Below are 21,222 nucleotides of genomic sequence, written 5' to 3' on the forward strand. Positions count from 1 at the left end.
TTCCGCGTGCTGCTTCCGTGTCCGGTGGTGGGGCCGCGGCTGGGCCGGAGCAGAGCTGTGGCGGGGCGGGGGGCCGGGAGCGGGGGCCATGCGGCCCCGTGAGGAGGGCGCGGGCAAGCGGCCCCGGTTGCTGGGGAGAAGAGCCGTCGCGGAGGAGGAGGCGGCGGGGGAGAGCTCCAGTGACGGCAGTGATGGCGACGACAGCGGGAGCCCCGCGGGGGCCGAGGGTGCGGAGGAGGCCGCGGGGGCTGGCAGGGGAGGTAAGGGTCGCCCCCTGGGGCCGGGCTGCCCGCCTTCGGTTCCCGGCGTCACCCAGAGCGCGGCGTATCCCCTGGCGTGGCCGGCCGCCCGGGGGGGAGGGCGTCGGCGACCGCCCCGGTCCCTTTCCGCGTCCCAGCTCCTTTGTTCCCCCGCTCGTTCCGCCTACAGGCTCAGCAGCAGGCGCTGTGTGGGCTGCGGGACAGGCCTCGGGAGCCGACGCGGACAGGGGCCTCCACCCCCCTGCGCCTGGAGGGTCCCGACCGGCCTCTCAAGGCCCGTTGTCTGGCTGTTGTAGTTGAATTTGAAATAACTGGAGTCCGAAATAAATTCGCTAAGTATTTGTTAAGGCAGGAAAGCAAAACCAGCGCTGGGCGGCCAGGGAGTCGCAGCTCCATCCAGGCTCGCAAATTCTAAGTAACACAGCCCTTTTATTCTCAACTTCAAGGCCGGTTTAAGCAAACAGTTACGCACTCGGTCCCGTAGCAAGAAGCTGTATATTACAAAACTAACCTATTTTTACACTAAAGCTTAGATGAAGACAAAGGTTGTCATAGTAACATGAGATTATGGTTTAACATTTGCCTTGAGAAAGTACATCTCCAACCTCATGGTTAACAGTTAACTTTTTTGTCACCAGGCAAACCATTCTCAAATCTGTTGCAGCAAGGTCATTCCTTTTGCTAAAAACCCCTTTGATCAGCAAATTACCCTTAGTTACTTATTACATGGCGCTGGTTGAGTCGCGCACTAACCTGGAAGGCCCTGGGCAGGCCGGGCGACTGGTGCAGGGCAGCACACGGCGGTGGGCTTAGGGCTGGTGCCTTGAGGCAGTTGTTCTCGTCTGCAGCAGTATATGCGATGTGGTTTCTTTGCCTTAAAATTATTAAGTTGATAATTAAAACCTTATGAGAGATATGTCAAAGGTCCTTGAAGAGAATTGTGAGGAAACAGACATGATTGTTAAAAACACGTGGCATAGCACGGTGCGTCACAGATGTGGAAAGTTACTGACTGATGGTGAGAGGAGTCTCTGTGCTGTGTCTGCATGGGGCTTTGGGGGTGGGGGGGTCCCATCTCATCTAGAGGTGGGCTTTCAGGAGGGGGATTCCAGCGGTGAGTGGAGTGCCCTCCCATCTGCAGGCATTTTATTTTCCTCTCTTAATGGTGAGCTTCAGCAAGGCGCTGAGGGAAGGCTGCTGACAGTTACCTTTTCCTTCCCACAGCGGGATGTGAAGGGGAGCAGCGATTTTGCTTTTACCTTCTGTCTGGGCCCTCTGTAATCTCATTTCTGGAACAAATACTACATTAAGAGTCCAGCACTAAGTTTGTCTCAGTGGGGGTTGACTGGGTAGATAAAAGCCATTTCTTCAGCCATCTGTTTTTGCATCCCGGACACACTTCGATGTGCTCAGCAGGTTGTATAGTTCTCAACAGGTTCAGCTGAGAAAGGCATAAGGTATCTGTGTCACATGGGTCTGTGGGAGGAGGGGAAACATGGGGAGGCTGTGCTGCTGAGCAGGGAATGCCAGTTATCAACAGGTAACAGTAGCTTAGTAAAGGTGGAAAGAAGAGGAAACAATCCACAAAATAATGGAGGAAGGGATAAAGAGGCAGGAGGGAAGATGAAATGGTCTATAGAGACAGCACAGAAAAGGTAAATTGTATTTTAGAGGTGAAAAAGAATTAAAAAAGCCCTGGGAAAGTGGTATCAAGACAGAATACAAGAAACAAGGAAAGTAAGCTATTCCTGTCTTTTACTTTTTTGTAAAATGGGGGAACCATCAGCACAGATTTGAAGGATCACAAACTCTCTTTGCGCAGGGGCTGTGGACAGGTCCAGCCGCTTTGGAGCAGGAAGCCAGCAACCTTTTCACGCACACAATTCCCAGATCTGCCCAGCAGCGCACGCCTGCTGGAACTATTCACTTCTGCTCCAAAACAGGCTGCTGCTTCAAAATTTTTATTATTACGATGTCAAATGATGTTTTTCTCAATGTGAGTGGCTAATTCAGTCTCCTACAAATAGTAGGATGTATTTCATGGACTGGTATTACTGTGTGGAAAGCACTTTCCACATTACGTTTTGGGTAGTCGAGTCTGGTCTGGTCTCCTGTACAAGTATTGAAATATTCTATCAGTGGAAGCTCTGCATGCCTTCGCTTTGTCTAATTTATACCACATCTCTTCTAATCCTTTTCTAAATGTTGCATCTTTTTATGTGGTGTCTTTATCTCATTTTCATTCACATCTTGTAAGCCTTTGCTATTTTAACAGTATTGTTTTAGAATTGTGGCCAAATGGAGTATCATATGCAAGTGATAGAGTCTTGTCTGTTTGCATGAAATGTTAGAGTAGCTTCCACGTCATTCTTCCTTTCCTTTCATGCTTCCTTTGCCTTTCTGACTTTCCTTGTTCATACTCTTTAGTCTGTCTATCTTGTGGCACTTTGAGTATACAGTGATACTCGGATATTGCCCTATATAGTGATTAATTGCTCTGTACCCTAGTGACTTGTATAATTAGTACAGATTTTTCCTATAGTGCAGCAGTCTAAAACTATCTGTGCTGGATTTGAACAGCATGGTGGCAGATGCTTTTGTCTAAGTCCTAGAATTTATTGGCTTTCTTAAGTCCCTGTGAACCTCATGATTACTTGGCACCCAGCTTTTACCTGAATGTGGGCACAGTTCTTTGGTCTGAAGGCGATTTTACATCCTAGGCAGGCAGGCAATGAGTGATTGTACAAGAGTGAGGTAGGGAAAGATGGAGATCAGAAAGTGTGACAGTGCTGTCCTCTCTCCCTAAGAAGGCAGGGGCGAGGGTGTTTGTGGGAGCCCAAGCAAGAGAAGATATCAAACTGCAGCAAGATAAGGGAAAGGGTGTTTCAGGGAAGCAGTGTAATGAAATAGTGCTGTATTTGCATTTCCTTTGTCCCTTGTGCAGCAAGCTGGATATACAGTGTTCCTTTAACCCTCCTCAGAGGACTAACAAGTGTTGACAGACCAAAGTTCCTGGGTGTTCAGGACAAGCAAAAAGAAAATGTTTCTTGAGGGAGCGCTTGGATATGCTCGTTACTTTTTCTGGATGATGTGAGTAGATTCTGAAGCAGAAAGTCTTGGTTATTGCCAGGATGAGGGGTGATGAATCCGTGTTCTGAGCCAATGTGACTGACATCATGTTGCTTCCTGAATTTGGCAGCAGATTTGGGCAGGGCATGAAGAAACCTTGTGTCATGGGGCAGTGTATTGGGTTTGCATGGCAAGGTTTTGGTAGTCAAGGGGCTACAGGTGTGGCTTCTGTGAGAAGGTGCCGGAAGCTGCCCCCATGTCCCATTAGCTCAGCCTTGGCCAGGGACCACTGTCAGCCATGGTGTTAGCACCTCTGTGATAACGTATTTAAGAAGGGAGGAAAAAAACTGCTGCAGAACAGCAGCTGGAAGAGAGGAGTGAGAATACGTAAGAGAAACAGCCCTGCAGACACCCAGGTCACTAGAGGAGGGGGGGAGGTGCGCCAGGTGCCGGAGCAGAGATTCCCTGGCAGCCCGTGCTTGAAGAGCATGGTGAGAGAGGCTGTGCGCGCAGCCCATGGAGGGCCCCACACTGGAGCAGGTGGATGTGCCCCTATGGAGAGCCTGTGCTGGAGCAGCTCCCGGCAGGACCCGTGGGGAGAGGAGCCCAGGCTGGGGCAGGGTTGCTGGCAGGGCTTGTGACCCTGTGGGGACCCGGGCTGGAGCAGGCACAGCCTGCTGCACCCCGTGGGGGGGACCCACGCTGGAGCCGTTCACGAAGGCCTGCAGCCCGTGGGAAGGACTCATGCTGGAGAAGCTTGTGGAGAACTGTCTCCTGTGAGTGGGACCTTGTGCTGGAGCAGAGGAAGAGAGCGAGCGGCAGAGTCAGTGTGTGATGAACTGACTGCAACCCCAGTTCCCTGTCCCCCTGCACCACTTGGGAGGGGGGAGGAAGTAGAGAAGTCTGGAGTGAAGTTGAGCCTGGGAAGAAGGGAGAGGTGGGGAGAAAGTGTTTTAAGATTTTGGGGTTTTCTCATTACCCTACTCTGATTTGTTCAGTAATAAAATTAATTTTGCTCCAGTCGAGTGTGTTTAGCCTGTGCTGGTAATTAGTGAGTGATCTCTACCTGTCTGTATCTCAGCCTGTGAGCCTTTAATTCTTTTTTCATTTATTTGTTAATACTTTGTCTCCCCTGTCTGGCTGAGGAGGGGAGTGACAGGGCAGCTTGGTGGGCACCTGGCATCCAGCTGAGGCCAACCCACCACAGGCAGGATGCAATCGCTTTTGCTAGGCCACAGTTTGGGTGTTCTGCGTAGAAAGACTGTGTGCCTGTCATTGCTCAGAGGTGTTGAGCAGGTGTTCCCTTTCGGAAGGGAACATGCAAACCTTCCTGTTCCTTCTTGCCCTATCCTCATCCTGAGAACAGAATGAGCGTATCCAAGTGCTGCCCTAAGAATGGTTTCTGGTTGCTAGTCCTCAACACCCAGAGGTGTAAATTGCTGCTAGAAAGAATTGCTGATAATATTTTTACATTGTGGTTATAAGAAGCGTTAAAGATTACTGTCACTGAGTGATAGTGAAGAAACATAGCAACAGAAAATTCCAGAATACCTTGTGTATTCATCAGCACTTTGGGTAGAATTGATTTTGCTGTTTCTTGTGTTGGTTGGTCAGCAGTCAGAGGAGAGAGGGAATATTTTATCAAACACAAGGTGTAAATAACACTCTGGGGAGCTCATGGTAGGGCTAGAATATGAAACTGCTTTTTGGTGTTGTGGGGTTTTGTTCTTCTCCCAGTGAATCAGGCAGTTAGCTATTCCTATTGGCAATGAGGTGGGGAAGGTTGAATGTCTGGATTTCAGTAGTTACAGGTCCCTGGGCTGCTGAGGAGACCCTGCTGTGGGAATGGCTTCACTGCAGGCTCAGCCGAGCTATGGTGGATGTGCAGTGCAGAGAGACTGTCTCTGAGTCTTGACAGACTGACTGAACAGGCCACACGGGCCATGTGTTTTTCCTGGCCAGTCTTGTGGTGTGGGAGATGTGATGATGCCCATTTAAAGGCGATGGGACAGGAGATGTCTGTTAAAGAGTCGGGACTGAGAGGACACCCCTCAGAATTTGCAATGTGGCCAAAATATGACCCAGTGCAGAGCTCATGTGCTGGTAACTGGTACCCTTTGTACCAGGTGAAAACTTTAAACTGGTCTTGTGTGTGCTGCTGAGTGGAGGGAGAAGCAAGAAGCGCTGGGGAGAGAGGGAGAGTGTTCTAGTGCTCAAGGTTGCAGTGATTAATGAGAGAGAAATCAGAGGCTGGGAGATGCAGCAGCTTCTCTCTGCCATGCAGTTGTGTAGGGATGGCACCACTGTGCTTGTGTCGCTCTCTGAGGCATCCCTCTTGGTGGAATGTGGGGGTGGGAAGTGCCTGGAGAAGCTGTTTGGTTCAGAAGTGTCTTGCACTCTCTTCCAGATCAATGTCACATGTCTTTTGAGGAACTACTGCAGATGCAGAGTGACAAGAGAACAAGAGTGTGCAAGCAGGCGACCAGTGAGAAGAAAACTGCAAAAGCTACCAAAGCTATGGTGAAACAGAAACAAGGCAAAAAGGGGTAAAGAAGTTCTTTTGCGATCAGAAAAATGTGCATGTGTGCTCTCTGCACTCCAGAAGCTATGCTGTGGGCTCCTTACAGTGTTGCCATTGCCTTGGAGCTGGTGTAGATCTCCTTTAATGTGCCACACAATAACGCCTTTCACTGTGGCGTTTCATTTGGGAATGATCTGTTGCTGTTTCAGAACTCTTAATGTCCTATCCTCTTCAAATCCCCAGCACCACCTGTTACTCAGCAGTTAAATCGGCACTCAATTCCTTTACACCCTCTGTTTTAAAGCACTTTGAAACCAACAGCGTGGTATACTTTTAAGCTGTATGATAGTGCTTTTCTTGTGACCCCTGGGCCCTGAAATAGTTACGCTGGGGTTTTCTAAACCCCTTCCAGCTTATCAGCATCTTCTCCCTGGCTCCCACTGGCTGGAGTAGCAGTGATGCAATTGTTCTGGAATTTCATTCATCCTTCTGCTCTTGTCTCATCTGTGGCTTGTCTGTGGTGATCTTCCTTTATTCCCCCTCTACATTACTTATTGTCGCAAGCTTTTTCCTGTATTCAACACAACAAAATACTATCAGATCTTTTTACAGTCCTCCACAGGCTCCCCTGGTAACAACTATTATGCCATTGCCCTTTATTTGCAGTAGTTAGCTGGTTTTCAGTCCTCAGAGCCATATTTAAGTGATTTACAGGTTCCTTTGTTACACTGGTGTTCCTTAACCTATTTCTGAATCTCTGCTGAATACGTGCTGCTTCTGCTGTAAGTGGCTGATTAGAATAATGTTTCTGCTTTACCTTCTACCCAAGGGTCTGGGGCATTTTGTGAAGCACAACATCTTCACACAGCGTCTCTATTTCTGCCACACAGTTTGCATAATTCTGTTTTTATTTAATTCCCTTAATTCTTTAAGCGATGCATCACTATAAATCCCACATGCTGTTTCTCTTATAGTTTTGTTATGGAAGTGAGCTGCTTAAAAAAAATAAATTTAAAAAAGACTTCAGGGAAATCCCATGGAACTGAGCTGGCTTCAGCGACGCTGTATAAAGCTGACTTGAGAACATCGTAGTGTAGCTGTATCAGCAGACGTGAGAATACACTGAACACTGCCTGAAGTGGGACTTGGAAAACTCATTTATGCCTGTGGGGTTGTTAATGTTCCTGGGTGGCTGTTACCATGTTGCTGAACATGGGTATAATGCCCACAGCGTGGGTCCTCACAGCGGGTAGTTCACAGGTCTTTTCATGTTTCTAATAACTCAGTCAATGTACTGACAAATCGCAGGTCACAGCATACAAGTAACGCCCCGTTCTCCCACCTCCTGCTGTCCCCATTGTGCACCTGAGGCATCAAGCCCTAAAGACCTGTGTTGGAAGGAGAACTTGTTTGCTTAATTGGTTGTCACTGTGGTCCTGATCCACTGTGAAGTCTCTTTTGGAATAGGTACCATAAGCTGTATGGCCCTTATTCCTGGGCTGACCTTTTCCGTACGTGTGTCACGGTGTGCTTTCTCACTGAGCCTGGCTACAGTAGAATTGGCCTGTCTCTGTAACTACCAGGTCAGTGCAGAAATGCCAACTTAGGTCTCACCTTTCAGTGTAAGTATTAGGCAAGAGTGGATGAATCGATGGGCCAGGAATAGAAGAGGGTTGTTGCGTGATGAATGAAATGGAGAGGGACCGTAACTGAGTATGGAGCATTTACTGATGCAGGTGGTGGGTTTTCGCTTGATACAGAGTGGCTGTATCAAGTGTAGGATTGTTTTAACCACACATTTATAGATCATTTGGTTGTAGCAGCCTCGTCTGGCTCCTGACCAAGTCACCTCTTTGCTCTATGTAGGTAACGTGGTGAGGACTGAGTGGGAGAGTCTGCTGTTTTGGCACTATGCAGTAATGTTCTTCTGAGGGTCTAGCTAACCTCCTGACATGTTAGTCTGGGACTCTTTCTGTCCTTTGCTCCTCTTCAGTACATTTTGCTCTTTTTCAGGCCAGTGGAGATGTCTGCCAAGAAGCCTGTACCTTTTCTGCGACAAGTCATCTCTGTTACGAAGAAGGTGGGTGCTCCCCCTCCCCAGTTCAGGAGCTGACTACCCTTAGCAATGCTAATAGGGCACAGACATGGTAATAGGGCCTGGGAGTTGCAGGTGTTTGGAGGCAGCACTCATGCTGCTGTTCTTGGAACTGGCTGGTCCTGGGTGGTGGGCTTGCATATGGAAATGCCTGTGGCTTGGTGGACTGCATGCAGGCATGATGACTTTGTGAGGGGCTGCCATCTTGATTATTGGACTCACTTTGCCAGCTGCAGATGTTTTCAGTGGTGGGTACATAATACTGGGGGGGGGAAAAAAAAAAAAAAAAAAAGCAAGGTCTGATCCATGGAAGGAAGATAATCAGGTTTTTAACAGAGTAGTCCTGGCCACAGCCCTTACTTTGCCTTCCCTGTTTTCAGGTCCACAGAGACCCTCGATTTGATGACCTGTCTGGAGAGTATAAGCCTGAGATATTTATGAAGACTTATAGCTTCCTGGACAGCATCAAGAAGCAGGAGAAGGAGGTGATGCTGTGTGCCTGTCCTTGGCCAGAAGAACCTGGCTTGGCAGGGGCAGCTTCTGCAAAGGCCTTTCACAGTGGAGGTGGCAGTCATGCAGCTTTCTGCTCTCTTCTTCAGATGGTTCAGAAGGAGCTGAAAAAATGCCGGGACATGGAGCAGAAGGAGAAACTCCAGCAGCTCCTGAACCGCATGGTGAGTTCAATGCAGCATCTCCTTTCCTGTGAGGCAATGCACTAGAAGAGAGGATATGTGACCTGACGTCTGCCTAGACACTTGCTGACAGAGGCCATCCTTTCTGTACAGACACAACAAGAACAGGCACAGAAAAAACAGCAGAAATTGAGGGAGAGGGAGCTGTCTTTGAAGAGACAACAGAGGGAATTGGCCAAGCAGGGAAAGAAACCCTTCTTCCTAAAGAAATGTAAGTACTCAGTGTGGCCATGCAGCATGAAGACCTAGAGGGAGTACTGCTGACAGGGCTCCCAGCACTGGAATTGACTTGTCTGTAATATTCCATGGAGCTGTAGAGGGGTTGTTCTAGTGCCGGTACTCAAGAGACAAGGCAGGCCTGGAGCCAGGGAGGGAGGGGAGAGCTGAGGGAGGGGCTGATCTGTAGAAATTATTTGGGCTTCAGTTTAAAATCCTTGCTCCCCGTCCTCTGCAGCTGAGAAGCGGAAAATGGAGCTAGCAGAGAAGTATGCAGAGCTGAAGAGGAGTGGGAAGCTGGAGAGCTTCCTGAACAAGAAGAGGAAGAGGAATGCCATCAAAGACAAGCACCGTCTGCCCTTGCAGAAGAACCTGTGACTGCAGGACAGACATGCTGTTGTCTGGTACTGGGACTCACTCTGCCCTGGCCAGGCCTGGCAGACGGCCACCCCTCTTCCCAATATCTGCCGTTCACTGTACACTGGTGCTGTAAGGCAGCGGAGTGGAGCCTGAACTGAGGGAAATGGCGCTTTCTGTAGCTGAAATGTCCTCTTCACATGTGGTTTACACTTTGCCTGGGCAGTGACAAGTCTTACCATGCAGATGTACATGGTGTTGACAGCTGTCTCTGTCCTTGCACCTGCTCTTCCTCTAGCTAGGAGAGCACAAGCCCTACCCTGCATTGCTGGCTCTACTCCAGGTCTTACCAGACACCAGCTGAGGTGGGAAAGGACCCACAGTGCCTGCTCAGAGCAGGGCTAGCACTGACTTCAGACTAGGTTGCCCAGGGTCTCTTCAGTTCAGTGTGGGAATGTCCAAGGACAGATGTCATCACCTCTCTTGGCCTCTGCTCCACTGCTTCAAGTTCTTAAGGTGAAACTTTTTCCCCCCTTGCCTCCTCCAGGAAAGCTGCCTGGTTTTAGTCTGTAGTCATTGTCCTGTTCTCGGTGAAGTGCCTGGCTCCATCTCCTCAGTAGCCTTCTCATAGATCTCTGGGGTGGGTGGCAAAGGGGTGCTATTAGGTCTCCCCAAAGCCTTCTCTTCCTGAGTGAACAAACATGGTCAGTTCCCTCAGCCTTTCCTTGCAGTGCTCCAGCCTCTGACAGCTTTCACCTCCTCGGCTGGAGTCAGCCCAGAGGACCAACATCTGCCTTCTGGGGGCAGTACCTGGCTGTAGTCTCACAGATGCCGGGTAGAGGAGAGAGGGTCCCACCGCTCTGCCGGGTGGGGTCCCCCGGTGTGGCTGGCCTTCCTTGCGGCCAGGGCATGCTGCTGACCGCTGCTGACAGTGCTCAGGTGCTGCTGCCTGGGGTCTCCAGCAGGGCTGCCTCTCTCGGCTTCTCAAGATGGTCTCTGCAGGGCATTAGTGCTTCTAGGAAACTGATTCTATATGAAATAAAATACCTCAGCTTTCCTTTATTCCCAGCATCGGTGCTGTTAAAGTCAGAAGTGTTTGAACTTACAGGAGTTAATGCCAGCGTCTCTCTGGTGTTACGTTTGGCCACCAGCTCTTGTATGCCCTCACTGCTGATTGCCCCTGTCTCCTGTGGCTGTGCTAACAAGGTGATGCGGATGTGACCCAGATAGTCCCTGATGGGTCAGAGCATGTGCTGGGGGGTGCTCAGCTCTGCAGGGCAGAGTGCTCCCTGGGCACAGCCGGGCTGTGTGCGGGTGGGCAGCTGGTGTGTGAGGCCTGGGGAAAGGCTGTGCAATGAGACAGAAATGGAATGATGAGCAACTCCATCACACCTGGCTGGGGGTGTTGCTGAAGAACCTGCCTCCCCTGCAGTTCCTGTGAGTGACGTGAGTTCTGCTCTGGTGACAGGTTTTAGTGTAACTGGGGGAAGGCATTAGAAATGGGATGTGCCAGCTTGGCTGGTGACCACATGGAAGATCCTCAGCTGCCTTTAACGCGCCTGCATCTTACTGCTTTGCACTGTGCCTGGCTGCTGGTGCTGCCGCTTCCTCCTCTTGCCTTGTGATGCAGAGCCTGCTGCATCCTTGTGCCTTCAGAGGAGAGCTGCTGTGGGAGCGGTGTGGCAGCAGAGAAGCCCAAGGCTGTCCTCGCTTCTCTGTCCCATTGTCTTGTTGCTTTGTACTCTGTTTTTAATTCAAAGCTGAACAAACCTCCACCTGTACTTTAACACAAGGGAAGAAGGCTGGGGCCTGGGCAGGCTGGGGGTAGCTCACCCCTGTGTCACCGCTGCCAGGACCTTCCTGAGGGGCCATGTGGGAGCAGCACTCCTGAGCCATGTCCCCCTCCCCAGCTGCTTCTGGGTCCTGCCCAGCAGGGAGCAAGCCCACCGTACCCGCAGGGCGGTCCTGCTTTTCCCTCCTGCCCTGCTGGAGCCCGGTGGCTCCTTCCCGCAGAGGCCTGTGTGCCAGGCTGCACGGAGGGTGTCCTTGCTAGGATGTCACCTGCTGCCTATCGGCAGCGCGGAGCAAGCCTGCCTGCCTGCCTGCTCCCGGGCCCAGTAACCCCGTGGCAGGGGAAGCCCTGGGGCACTGCCCAGCTTAGCCGGTGCTGTGGTGGCACTGGGTTACAGGGCAGGCTGCAGCGTGGCAGCACTGGCTCCAACAGGAGGGGATGCTTCCAACATCTCAGTGAGCTTCCTTCTGCTGGGGAGCTGCTCTTCCCGTTCAGCCTCCCAGTCTCAAGGGGTCGGTTGGGTTATTTTCCTTCTCTTCCTAGTGCTGTTCCGGCAGTGTGTCTCTGCCAGACCTGCCCTGGTGGCCTTCCAGGTGCAGTGTGAGGACTTGCTATGGGTGTCCCTGGGGGATAAGCCACCAGGCACGGCCAGCACTAGTTGATGTAACCGCAGCGGGCTGCACATGCAGTGGTGACTGACAAAGGTTTCACGCATACCCCCCTGTCTGACACCCTCAGAGCCCACCAGGCTCTTGTAAGGACCTGCCTCCTCCCAGACTGCTGGCCAGGAGGAACAGCATCAGAGCCGGGTGCCTGGGATGTTCTCCCCAGGCCTGGGTGGCCACTGAGTGAGCCCCCCCAAGATGTGCTCTGCAGCTGGACAGCCAGGCACACGAGGAACAGGCACCCACAGGAGCCAGGGGACCTGCCTGCCAGCAGGAACACAGACATGAGGAAGCTGCAGGGCTCAGGTCTTTTATTGCAAAGAGGGAGATACGAAAAAGGACAGTCACCCCTCGGGTGCCCCCCCCCCGGGCCTGCAGCTGGCTGAGGGGGGTGGTAGGCAGGGGAATGGAGGCCTCGCTCCCCAAGCGCAAGGACCCTGGCTCAGGCGGCAGGGAGCTGTCGAGCCCCGAGCCGGAGTGACCACGACAGCAGCGCAGGTGACCCACGGTGTCCCTGTGCAGCGCCCCGGCCCAAGGCCTGGCTGGCCAGCGGGCAGTCCCAGCAGGCAGCACTGCCGAGGGGGGAGCCTGGCATGGGCAGGGCTGCCTGGCTGCAGCCCGGCACAGCGGGCAAACCCAGCCACCACCTCCGCTCCACCGCCTGTCCTGCTTGGTGGGGTGCTGAGGGCCCGAGCAGCCCTGCAGGGGCTGCTGCAGGGGCCCTCCCATGCGACCCTCGGGGGCCGGGGCAGCATCGCCCAGGGAGGAGGGGGCAGGGTCATCGCCCTCTGTCCAGGCAGGGAGCTCAGCAGCCTGCCTCGCGTCTGCGGGTACAGCCAGCCAGGCGGGGCAGTGCCCGGGCTGTGGCTCTTGCTGGCTTGTCACCTGTTGTCCTGGGCCAGCTCCTCAGGGCAGGCAGGCTGGTCCTGGGACTTGTGCACCCCTGGTGAGGGCTGGGCCTGGGTGCCATGCGGCAAGGCCAGGTCTGGCCCTGGGGGCGTGTGGTGCCGGTGCCGCTGGTACTGCACAAATGTACAGACCTTCAGCCCGATGGCCAGCATGTTCTTGCCCATGAAGATGCTGGAGACCCGGGCATCCCTGAAGAAGACCATGTTGCTGCCTCGTATGAAGATGGTGGTGATGTTGACAGTGAGCATGCTCAGCATGGGGTACAGCATCATCCTGTGCGGCATGATGCCGATCCCTTGCATGCTGATCTCGCAGAGGGACACACAAGGGAGGACCAGGAGCAAGATGTAGCAGTAGAAGAACATGATGCCCTCAGCCCAGAGCGGCAGCCCCTTCTTCTGGGGCTCCCATAGGTTGGCCTGGATGTCCAGCACATCCAGCATGTCCACAATGACCCAGAAGAGACGGTTGCGGAGATCTTCTTTCTTCTTGAATGTCCTGACGTACTCCATGTGCTCTGTGGCCACCAACAACACGTAGAGGGCTGGGATGCAGATGGAGAGCAGCAAGGTCAGCGCTTTGCGAGCTATGAGATCCAGGCTTTTCCGGTCAGCTTTATAGTTCTGGTACACAAAGTAGACTTTGATCTCCAGAACGAAGACATACAGGAACCAGAGGATCATGGCATAGCCCCGCTTAGCTGTCTTTACCTCCGCCCCGACCCAGATAGCCACATAGCGGAGCACCAGCAGGAAGCACACGTCACCCACTGCCACCATGACACAGATGCCCAGCTTCCTGGAGCCCTGGCTCTGCTCCACCAGGTAGGCATCCATGAGGACAAGGCTGGTCATGATGAGCACAGTGAAGAGGCACACGTGAGGCTTGCTGACAGGTGGTGGGGGAACCATCCTGCACGGAGGAACAGGCAGGGCTGTCAGGGAGTTGCTGGAATTCCCCATCCCGACCCTTGGGCTCCTTTCTGCCCCCCCCCCCTCTCCCCAACAACTGTGGATGGCTGAAAGTGTGGGGTTCACAGACTCCTCTCCCACCCTACGTGCCTGGTTTGTTCCAAACCTGCAGACTCCTGGCCGAAGTGCTCCCTCCAGAGACCCCTGACCAGGCCATCCTGGAGGCACTGGTTGGCTCAAACCCAGCCCCTAGGCTGCAACTGGGGACGTATGGTGAGGCAGGCAGCCAGCCCTCCGGCACTGGGATGCTACTGCCTCTTCTGGTAGATCACCACGCCGGTTAGTCTCTGACGCTCTGAAGGGCACATGCCTTATTTTCCATGGGATTTCCTAGCCGGTGGCACAGGTTATACTCCCCCCGCCCCAGCTGCAGCACACAAGACCATATCTATGCTTTTAACCCCAGCAGGTCCTTAGCTGCTATGATGCATGACTCTCCCTTCTCAGTCTCCTTTATTTTCATGCACAGCATGAGGCAAAGGATTATTTTTAGCCTGGCTGTCCTGTGGGGTAGGAGGGAAGAAATCGGTCCAACACCTCCAGTTTCCTCGAGCCTCACGCTCCCTGAGCACTCTGCTTACAGCCATTTGCCTGTGCCCACCATGCCCCAGCACGATAAACTGAAAGCAAAGCGAGGCAAAGCAGCACCAGCCCACAGCTCCAGGGCACAACAAGCTCTGCAACAGGCCCTCAATTTCAGTTGGACGCTCAGCCTTCCCGGGCTGGGGCAGAGCAAAGCACAGTCCCCAAAAGCACCCTGCCTGCCTTGGACAGCACTGGGACCATCACGCTCCCTGCTCCCCCTCCCCTGGCCAAGCACAGCTGCGGCTGCCAGAGATGGAGGAAGGATGGAGCCGGGGCCTCACCGGGCAGGGCTTGGCAGCTGCTCTGGAGGGGAGCCAGCCCCCCGACTGAAATGGAGGATGAAGCTGGCCTGCTGACTGCGCGGCACGGCGCTGCACGATGGCTGCATGCACAGAGCCCGCTCAGCCACCCCTGGGCCTCACAGGGGCCTTGGGACAGTGTCCCGCTCGCCTGGCAGGCAGCATGCAGGTGGCACTGGACCACGGGGCAAGTGCTGGGGAGCAGGATGGAGGCCAGGCCGCTAATAGTCACCGCTGCACAGCTACGCTCCTGCTGCGGGCACTGCCGGCACAGGGCCCTGGGCACAAGCCACCTGCACTCCTGCTTCTCAGCCGAGGGTGCAGGGGTCCTGTGCAGCCATGCACCCCCAGGCCCAGAAGCATCCCGGCAAGCTGAGAGAGGCAGCGCTGGGCACAGGTGCCTCTAAGGGGCAGCGAGTAGAGGCTGGCAGGCACAGGGGCGCTGGTGGCACTGGTGGACATGGCACATCTGGAGTGTGCTACACTGCTGGGGTCTCCCTCGCCTTTTGCCCCACTGCCTCGGAAAGCCTTTGGAGAAGCTGGAGACAGCCCAGGCCCTCACTCAGCTGGTTGCCCCACCTGAGGAGCAGGGCCTGGGGGTCCCCACGCACACCCGCAGGCCAGACCCCCACCCGCCCCTCGGGGTGCCTGGGCACAGGGACACCCCCGGCCCGCCGAGGCCCCGCAGCCGCGCCGGCTCTGCCCGGGGCAGCGGGAGGGGGCCGGGGGGGGGCACGGCCCGACCCGCGCCGCCGGCCCGGCACAGCCCACCGCCCCTCGCCCGGGCCGCGCTTACCTCGGGTGGCTCCCCGGGGCGCCGGGGCTGGGGGGCGGCGGCGGCGGGGGGGCCCCGGCGGCGGCCCCGGGCCCGGCGCGGCATCGCCCGGCTCGCCCCGGCGGCGGCTCTGCGGCGGTAGCGCTCGGCCCCTCCCGGCGGGCGGCGGGCGGGGACTGCGGCGGCCCCCGCCTAACCGGAGCGCCCGGCACCGCCCGCCGCCCCCGCCTGCCCCGGTCCCAGCCGGCCGCCGCCCCGCCGGCAGCTCCGCGGCCGCCGCCCCTCGGGCCCCCGCCCGAGCATCCTCCTGCCCCTACCAGCGGCCGCCCTGGGGCCACATCCTGCACCGCCCCGCACCCCACCCGACCTGCCCCGCGGGCTCCTCCTGCCGCGGCCCCCCGGCCCCCGCACGGGCCGTGGGTGGTCCCTGCCGCAGCCCGCGGGAAGTCCTAGGAGAACCGGGGAAGCCTGGGCTGGCAAGGGTCCGTCCCGCTGGCCGCCCACCTGGAGGGACCAAGACCCTTCCTCACTGGGGGAGCGGCAGGGGAGGCCCCTGCCATGCCAGTACAGTAGGGGACTTACTGCCACCCTGCCAGCAGCTGCCTATAGCGCTGGGCTTGTTCCCAACTGATTTAGGTCTTAGCTACACAGGGAAGGTTTTCCAGTACATTTCCACTCTGCTTTGAAGAGGCCATTGTAAATATACGTCTTTGGGAAGATGGGGAGGCACTCGGATCTCTGGAGGTGGGCTAAGAGCAAAAGCAGGTGTAGACCCCCACTGACAGACAAGTGCCAGTGGCTGAGTGCCAGGAATGCAGCCCACATCAACCTCCAGCTGCTGGCAGGGCGACTCTCCCATTGTACAAGTCTCCCATTGTACCTGATGCCCTGGGACACCTTGGGTGGCAGCAAGAGCATGTGAATCCCCTCTGTAGTGCCCGCAGCATGTGGAGATGCTGAACCAGCATCTAGGTGTCCACGCTCAGGTGTTCTGCAGCAAGCGTGGGCTGGTTTAGGCGGGCAGGGGGAGGACCCTTGTGAAGGATGCAGAGCTCTGGGTTAGAGGGATGCAACAAGGTAAAGAGTTTGGCTGTGGGATCGTTCTCCTAGCACAGGAGAAAACAGCAGCCTCCAGGAGGACTGAGAGTGGGGGAACAAAGCAGCCAAAAGCAACCTGCCTCTAAAAGGAAAGGAGACCTTGCAACTCGGGTGCCATGAGGCATGAGAGGCAAAGCTGGCACAGAAGCAAACACTGGATCTTTCCTGCTGGACAGAGAAGTGCCAGCTGTCACTCAGTGTCAGGGCAGTCTCGTACAGGCTGTATGGAGGAGGGAGGGGTCCCTGTCCGTGGAGGCACCCGGGGGTGTGACCGTAGAGGCACCCACGTGACGGAGGTAGGAGAGAGGTGCTGGAGGCAGCTACCAGGCAGTGGGGCTAAAGCCGAGATGATTCATCCCTGTGCCGGAATCATAAAACCCCTAGAGGCTGGGACAGGAGGCGACAACAGTTGAGTGGGAAGCAGTAAAGAGCTGCTTTAATGAGGCACATAAAAATAAGCGACCAAAGCAACAGAAGATACTTAATGTGCTTCTCTAAAATACAATGCTGGAAATAGGGCACCGGAGTTTGCATGTGGATGCAGCTGTGATCAGAGGAAAAATGGGAGGACACCGAAGAGGGGTACACCAGGGTTCCCAGGCAGATGGCTGCTCCCTGGCTGCTTGCTGGCTGCAGACCTGGGAGAAAGAAACATCTTCAGCTTAGCCCCTTTGCTGCCAAGGACACCTGCACCCCATTATTACCACTGAAGAGTCCTTCTAGGGCAGTGACCACAACGCACCAAAAGGCTGTTGGGACAGAGCCAGAGAAATCCATCAGTCGTGCTGAACATCCTCGAAAGGGACCTGTAGGAAGCAGGGGAAGTTTGCCAGCAAGGGATGGCAAGCAGTGGCTGCGATGGGGAGAGGCTGGCAGCAGCCTGCAGCCCATGCTGAGAGCTTCAATGGCTCCGACAGCCTCACAGCGCCCAAAGCCTGGCCGCAAAGCAAGCGGGAGGTGGCTGGACCTGGTGCACATCCTTCAGGAAGGCAATTTAAAAAAAACAAATGGAGACCAGCACATGAGTGAAGAACCACAGGGCGCCGAAGGGTACTTTAGCATGACAACAAGGCCCAACGTGAGCAAGGTGCTGGAGGGTGACATCAGGGTGGAGCAGGAAGAAATTGGGTCTGCCAAGTAGGAAAAGAAAGGAACAGAGTCAATCCAGGCAGCCATTTGTTGAAATACAGAACAGAGGAAATGGAGCGAAGCAGTGGTGACAATGGCCTTTGGGGTGCAGTCTGGGCCTCTGAGAAGATGGCGTCTATTGAAAACCTTTAATTTCAAAGCAAGCCACGTGCAGGGTCATGTACCTGACGAAACAGAGAGCAGGTGCTGCTACTTCTGCTGGCAGCAGCTCGGGGAAGGAGTAAAAGGACCATCATGGAAAGGAGCGTGATGAGGGACAGCTGGCGCAGAGCTGCCCGCGCTGGGCCACCTGGCCGTCCCCCGAGGCAGGGCAGTGGCAGCGGCAGCAACGCCTGCCCTCCCCGAGGCCTGGGCTCAAACCTTTGAAAAAAATTGAGGCTTGTGGCGTTGAGTCTGGAGCACAGAAAGCCTGGCAGTGCTTCAGGGCAGGGAGCCACGCCAGCCCCTCGGGAGGTCGGGTCCCCGGGTGGCGGCCAGGGGCCAGCAGCCCAGGCACCGGCCGTGTGGCGCTGTCCCCGGGGCCGGGGTGCGGGGACAGCTCGCGGAGCTGCTGTTCGTATCACAGCCACTGGGGGGCAGTGCAGACCTACGCAGCCTGCTCAGGACAAAGCCACCCCGGCTTCTTGTCGCTGAGGGTGGGAAGGGGGTGACCGGCAGTAGCTGCCCGACCCACCCAGGCCCGAGGGCCAGAGTACCCCCCCGAACACCCCCCACATACCCTCCAGCCATAGCCAGGGCTCCCCAGCACCACGGCGTGGGCTCCCTCTGCCCCGCATTGCCCGGGGGCACAGCCAGATGTCCCTGTGCTGGACCTGGGGCCAGCGCACCTTTCCCACTGCTCCAGGCTGGGGCTGCTGGGGGCTGCAGGGCACAAGGGAGAAAACACGCCTTTGCACCGCCAAAGGTGCTCTCACCGCTAAAGCCAGGGCCGCTGGAGAGGGACGACTGTGCTGGAAGAGATGCTTTCGAGCAGCTGCTGTGCCTTGCTGCGCCTCAGCCTCGTCCGGCTGCACTCAGGTGATGCATGGCTCTTCCAGGAGCCACCTGGTTGGGCAAAGTGCTGCCCCAAAGGGATCGTGTGCCCTGCATGGGCTTGACCAACACACGGGGGCACACTGTGGTGCCTTGTCTGCCAGGGACAAAGGTGCTGGCTGCTACAAGGTCTCTGCACAGGTCGGAGCGCTGGGGGTCCATTTGGATAGCAGTGACACCTAGGGAAAAAAAAGGGATTTTCTGGAGGCACATTTAAGCTGGTTGCCTGGATGCTAAAGAGCAAGGGTTCCTTGGGTGCTTTCCCTGATGTGCTTGAAGATTGTATCCACGATGAAGCAAATCCCAACTGGTGGCTGGCACACAGAAAGGTCTCAGCAAAAGAGGAGGTGGGGAGGCATCTGGATAGATGACAACTCTACCAGATTCTGTTTAAGCTGAAAGATAACCAGGCTTTGGGACTTACAATTTAAAACACAGGAAAAATTCACCCCCAAAGACAGGGAAAAGCCACTGTGTGTGGCAAAGTGCAGTTCTGGGTAGCTCATGAGGTAGGCACAAAGCCAACATAATGTGAAGGTAGGAACAAAATGAAGAGCAGGCCGTGTAGCCAAGCCGCCTAATAAACGAGGCACATTGAGGCAGCCTGAGAACAAATGCATAAATTAATCTGTAGAAGAGCCAGAAGGCCAAAACAAACAAAGAAGCTGCACTCAGGACAGAGGCATTCAAAGGGAACAGGCTGCAGGGAGAGAGCCAGAGAAATCCACCTCAGTCACATTGGACATCCCTCCAGGAAAAACGTAGGAAAAGGAGGAAACTTGTCAGCAAAAAACTGCAAGTGGTGGCTGCAACGGAGAAAGGCCATTTATGACCTGGGGACCATGCCAAGAGCCTCAGCAGCTCGGAAAAAAGCCTCACAAATCACAGAATGTGGCACAGCCACAGGAGGGAGTTAGAAGTGGCTGGAAGTTTGGGGCTTCCCTCAGGAAGGCAGGGGAGCAGCAGCCCTCCCAGGAGGCTGCAGGATTGCCAGCCCTCAGGGGCTGTCTGAGGCTCTGCACGGGGGCTATCATGTCACCAGGCTGCCTCGGGCTGAACAGCGGTGGCCCTGGCCCCCGGGAAGCAAGAGGGCATCCCTGAGAGCTTGGAGCACTCAGCACTGCTAAAGTACCGCACAAACAGTTGGGAATGTGACCAAGACTGGAAGGCAAATGGATGAAAGTAAACTGCTGGGGAGGCACTGCAAACAGATCTTCTAGGGATAAATCAAGCCCCCGGATCTAGCAGGATCCTCCGGAGCAGTGAGCTGCTTTTGGAGGAAGGCGATAATGATACCCAGCCAAGATGAAACCATGATGGGTGGGTGGAAATGAAGATAAGGCCAGGCCAGCATGACCATCACATGACTCTCTTGCTGCAAAACAAGGTTTTCACACTCGCCTGCAGAAGGCTGTGAAAACGCAGCTCATCCTTAATCCAGCTGAACTTCCACAAAAGCCTTTACTAAGATCCTTTGGCAAATGCTCTTAGAGAACCAAGGCTGCCAAGGATGAAAGGAAAGGTCCTCTCATGCATTAATGACTTGCTTAATGGAGGGAAAACACACATCAAAGCAGCAAACAAGCTGGTTTGGGAGCAAGACACCTGCCCAGTAGGTCTGTGCTGACACCACCCAGTGCATCCGTTGCAGAGATGGGCTGGGAAGAGGGTGGGGTTAGAGGGCAAGGTGGGGAAGTCTGATGATGGTTCAGGTTATTTCATCTAGCCAGACTGAAAGCTGATGTGCACAGCTGCATGTTGCTGACAGACCTGAAGCTCAACAGCAGATGAAACTTAGAACTGGCAAATGCAAGTAAAAAGGAGAGGTCCAAGAGACAGGCTATAAATTAGACATCAACATTCAGGAAAGTGACCCTGAAGTGCTTAGTGATAACATTCTGAAAACACCAGTGCTGTGCTTGAGAGCCACAGTGGAAACTAGGGGTGGTTTATACTACTTTGCAAATCTGTGCTGCTCCTGCTTCTCAGATCCTAACCACTCTGCTGGCACAAGCTGCCCTTTACAGCCTGCCTGGAATAGCACTGCTTCCATGGAAGACTGTCACTACCAGGTATGTGGACCTGCACAGGTGCTGGCAGAGTCCCTGCAGAAGCTGGGGGCTTCTCTTTTATCTTGTGGTTTGGCCATTATTGACTCGGCCACTTCTTCAGGCAGTTCTGAGTGAGGAGCAGTGCAGCTTCTGGTTCATCCCTGCCTCCTTTGGGGGTCCTTCAGCCAGCATCACCCCACCCTGACAATTTGGTCCCATTGCTTTTCCATTTTGTCAGAGATGGTGCTGCTTCAGCCAGATCCTCTGCTACAGCCCTGCCTGCCTTTGGCTAGCGCAGCCCCACAGCCTTGCCCCCGGCTGGCCCTAGGGATGCTCTGCTGGACCCTTCTCCCCAGGGCAGTTGGGGAAAAAGTTGGTTTTAATTCCCAGCTTCCGTTCACAGGCCTCACCTTGCTTACAGTTTCAGCCTGCCAGGCCTGTGGGCCCTTGCCTTGCCTGCTCCGGCACTCATCACCCAACCAGGGAATAAGAATCCCCCTCATACCAAGGCAGCACTGGTGCCCACTGGCTGGGGCAATGCCCGTGCCGCTGTGGAGGGACGCCGGCCTCGTGCCCCCTGGCCTCACACCCCAGAGGGCCATTGCTCCTCATGCCCACCGCCCTGCCCTACTGCTGCCTGCCCCTGCCATCAGGCCAAGTACCAGTACCAGGCCCTGGCAGACCCT

At 55.1% G+C, this 21,222-nt stretch overlaps 2 protein-coding genes and 1 long non-coding RNA gene across 5 annotated transcripts; 1 reads left to right on the top strand and 2 right to left on the bottom strand.

Annotated features, from left to right (window-relative positions):
* The first annotated feature begins 12 nt into the window (after nucleotides 1-12).
* RRP36 (ribosomal RNA processing 36) lies at nucleotides 13-10,272 on the top strand. The gene is made up of 7 exons (XM_080408267.1): nucleotides 13-260; nucleotides 5,737-5,875; nucleotides 7,864-7,930; nucleotides 8,326-8,430; nucleotides 8,545-8,619; nucleotides 8,731-8,848; nucleotides 9,092-10,272. The coding sequence occupies exons 1-7, from the start codon at nucleotides 89-91 to the stop codon at nucleotides 9,229-9,231; spliced, it is 816 nt and encodes a 271-aa protein (XP_080264393.1). The 5' UTR covers nucleotides 13-88; the 3' UTR covers nucleotides 9,232-10,272.
* Nucleotides 2,246-5,730, bottom strand: LOC308072010. Its single transcript, XR_013931459.1, has 2 exons — nucleotides 3,617-5,730; nucleotides 2,246-2,811 (listed from the first exon to the last, which is right to left on the bottom strand). It is a non-coding gene; the product is annotated as an uncharacterized lncRNA (long non-coding RNA).
* A 1,689-nt stretch (nucleotides 10,273-11,961) lies between the features above and the next one.
* On the bottom strand, nucleotides 11,962-18,473 carry LOC308072000 (transmembrane protein 121-like). Of its 3 annotated transcripts, XM_080408262.1 has the most exons (3): nucleotides 18,368-18,473; nucleotides 16,087-16,942; nucleotides 11,962-13,488 (listed from the first exon to the last, which is right to left on the bottom strand). In XM_080408262.1, the coding sequence occupies exons 2-3, from the start codon at nucleotides 16,122-16,124 to the stop codon at nucleotides 12,549-12,551; spliced, it is 978 nt and encodes a 325-aa protein (XP_080264388.1). In that variant the 5' UTR covers nucleotides 16,125-16,942; nucleotides 18,368-18,473; the 3' UTR covers nucleotides 11,962-12,548. The 3 variants fall into 3 exon arrangements, with proteins under 3 accessions (XP_080264388.1, XP_080264389.1, XP_080264390.1); XM_080408263.1 differs by lacking the exon at nucleotides 18,368-18,473 and having other exon boundaries at nucleotides 16,087-17,672; XM_080408264.1 differs by lacking the exons at nucleotides 16,087-16,942; nucleotides 18,368-18,473 and adding an exon at nucleotides 15,228-15,748.
* Nucleotides 18,474-21,222: the final 2,749 nt, after the last annotated feature.

This window comes from Falco punctatus (assembly GCF_963210335.1).
Source record: "Falco punctatus genome assembly, chromosome: 12".
NCBI lineage: Eukaryota > Metazoa > Chordata > Aves > Falconiformes > Falconidae > Falco > Falco punctatus.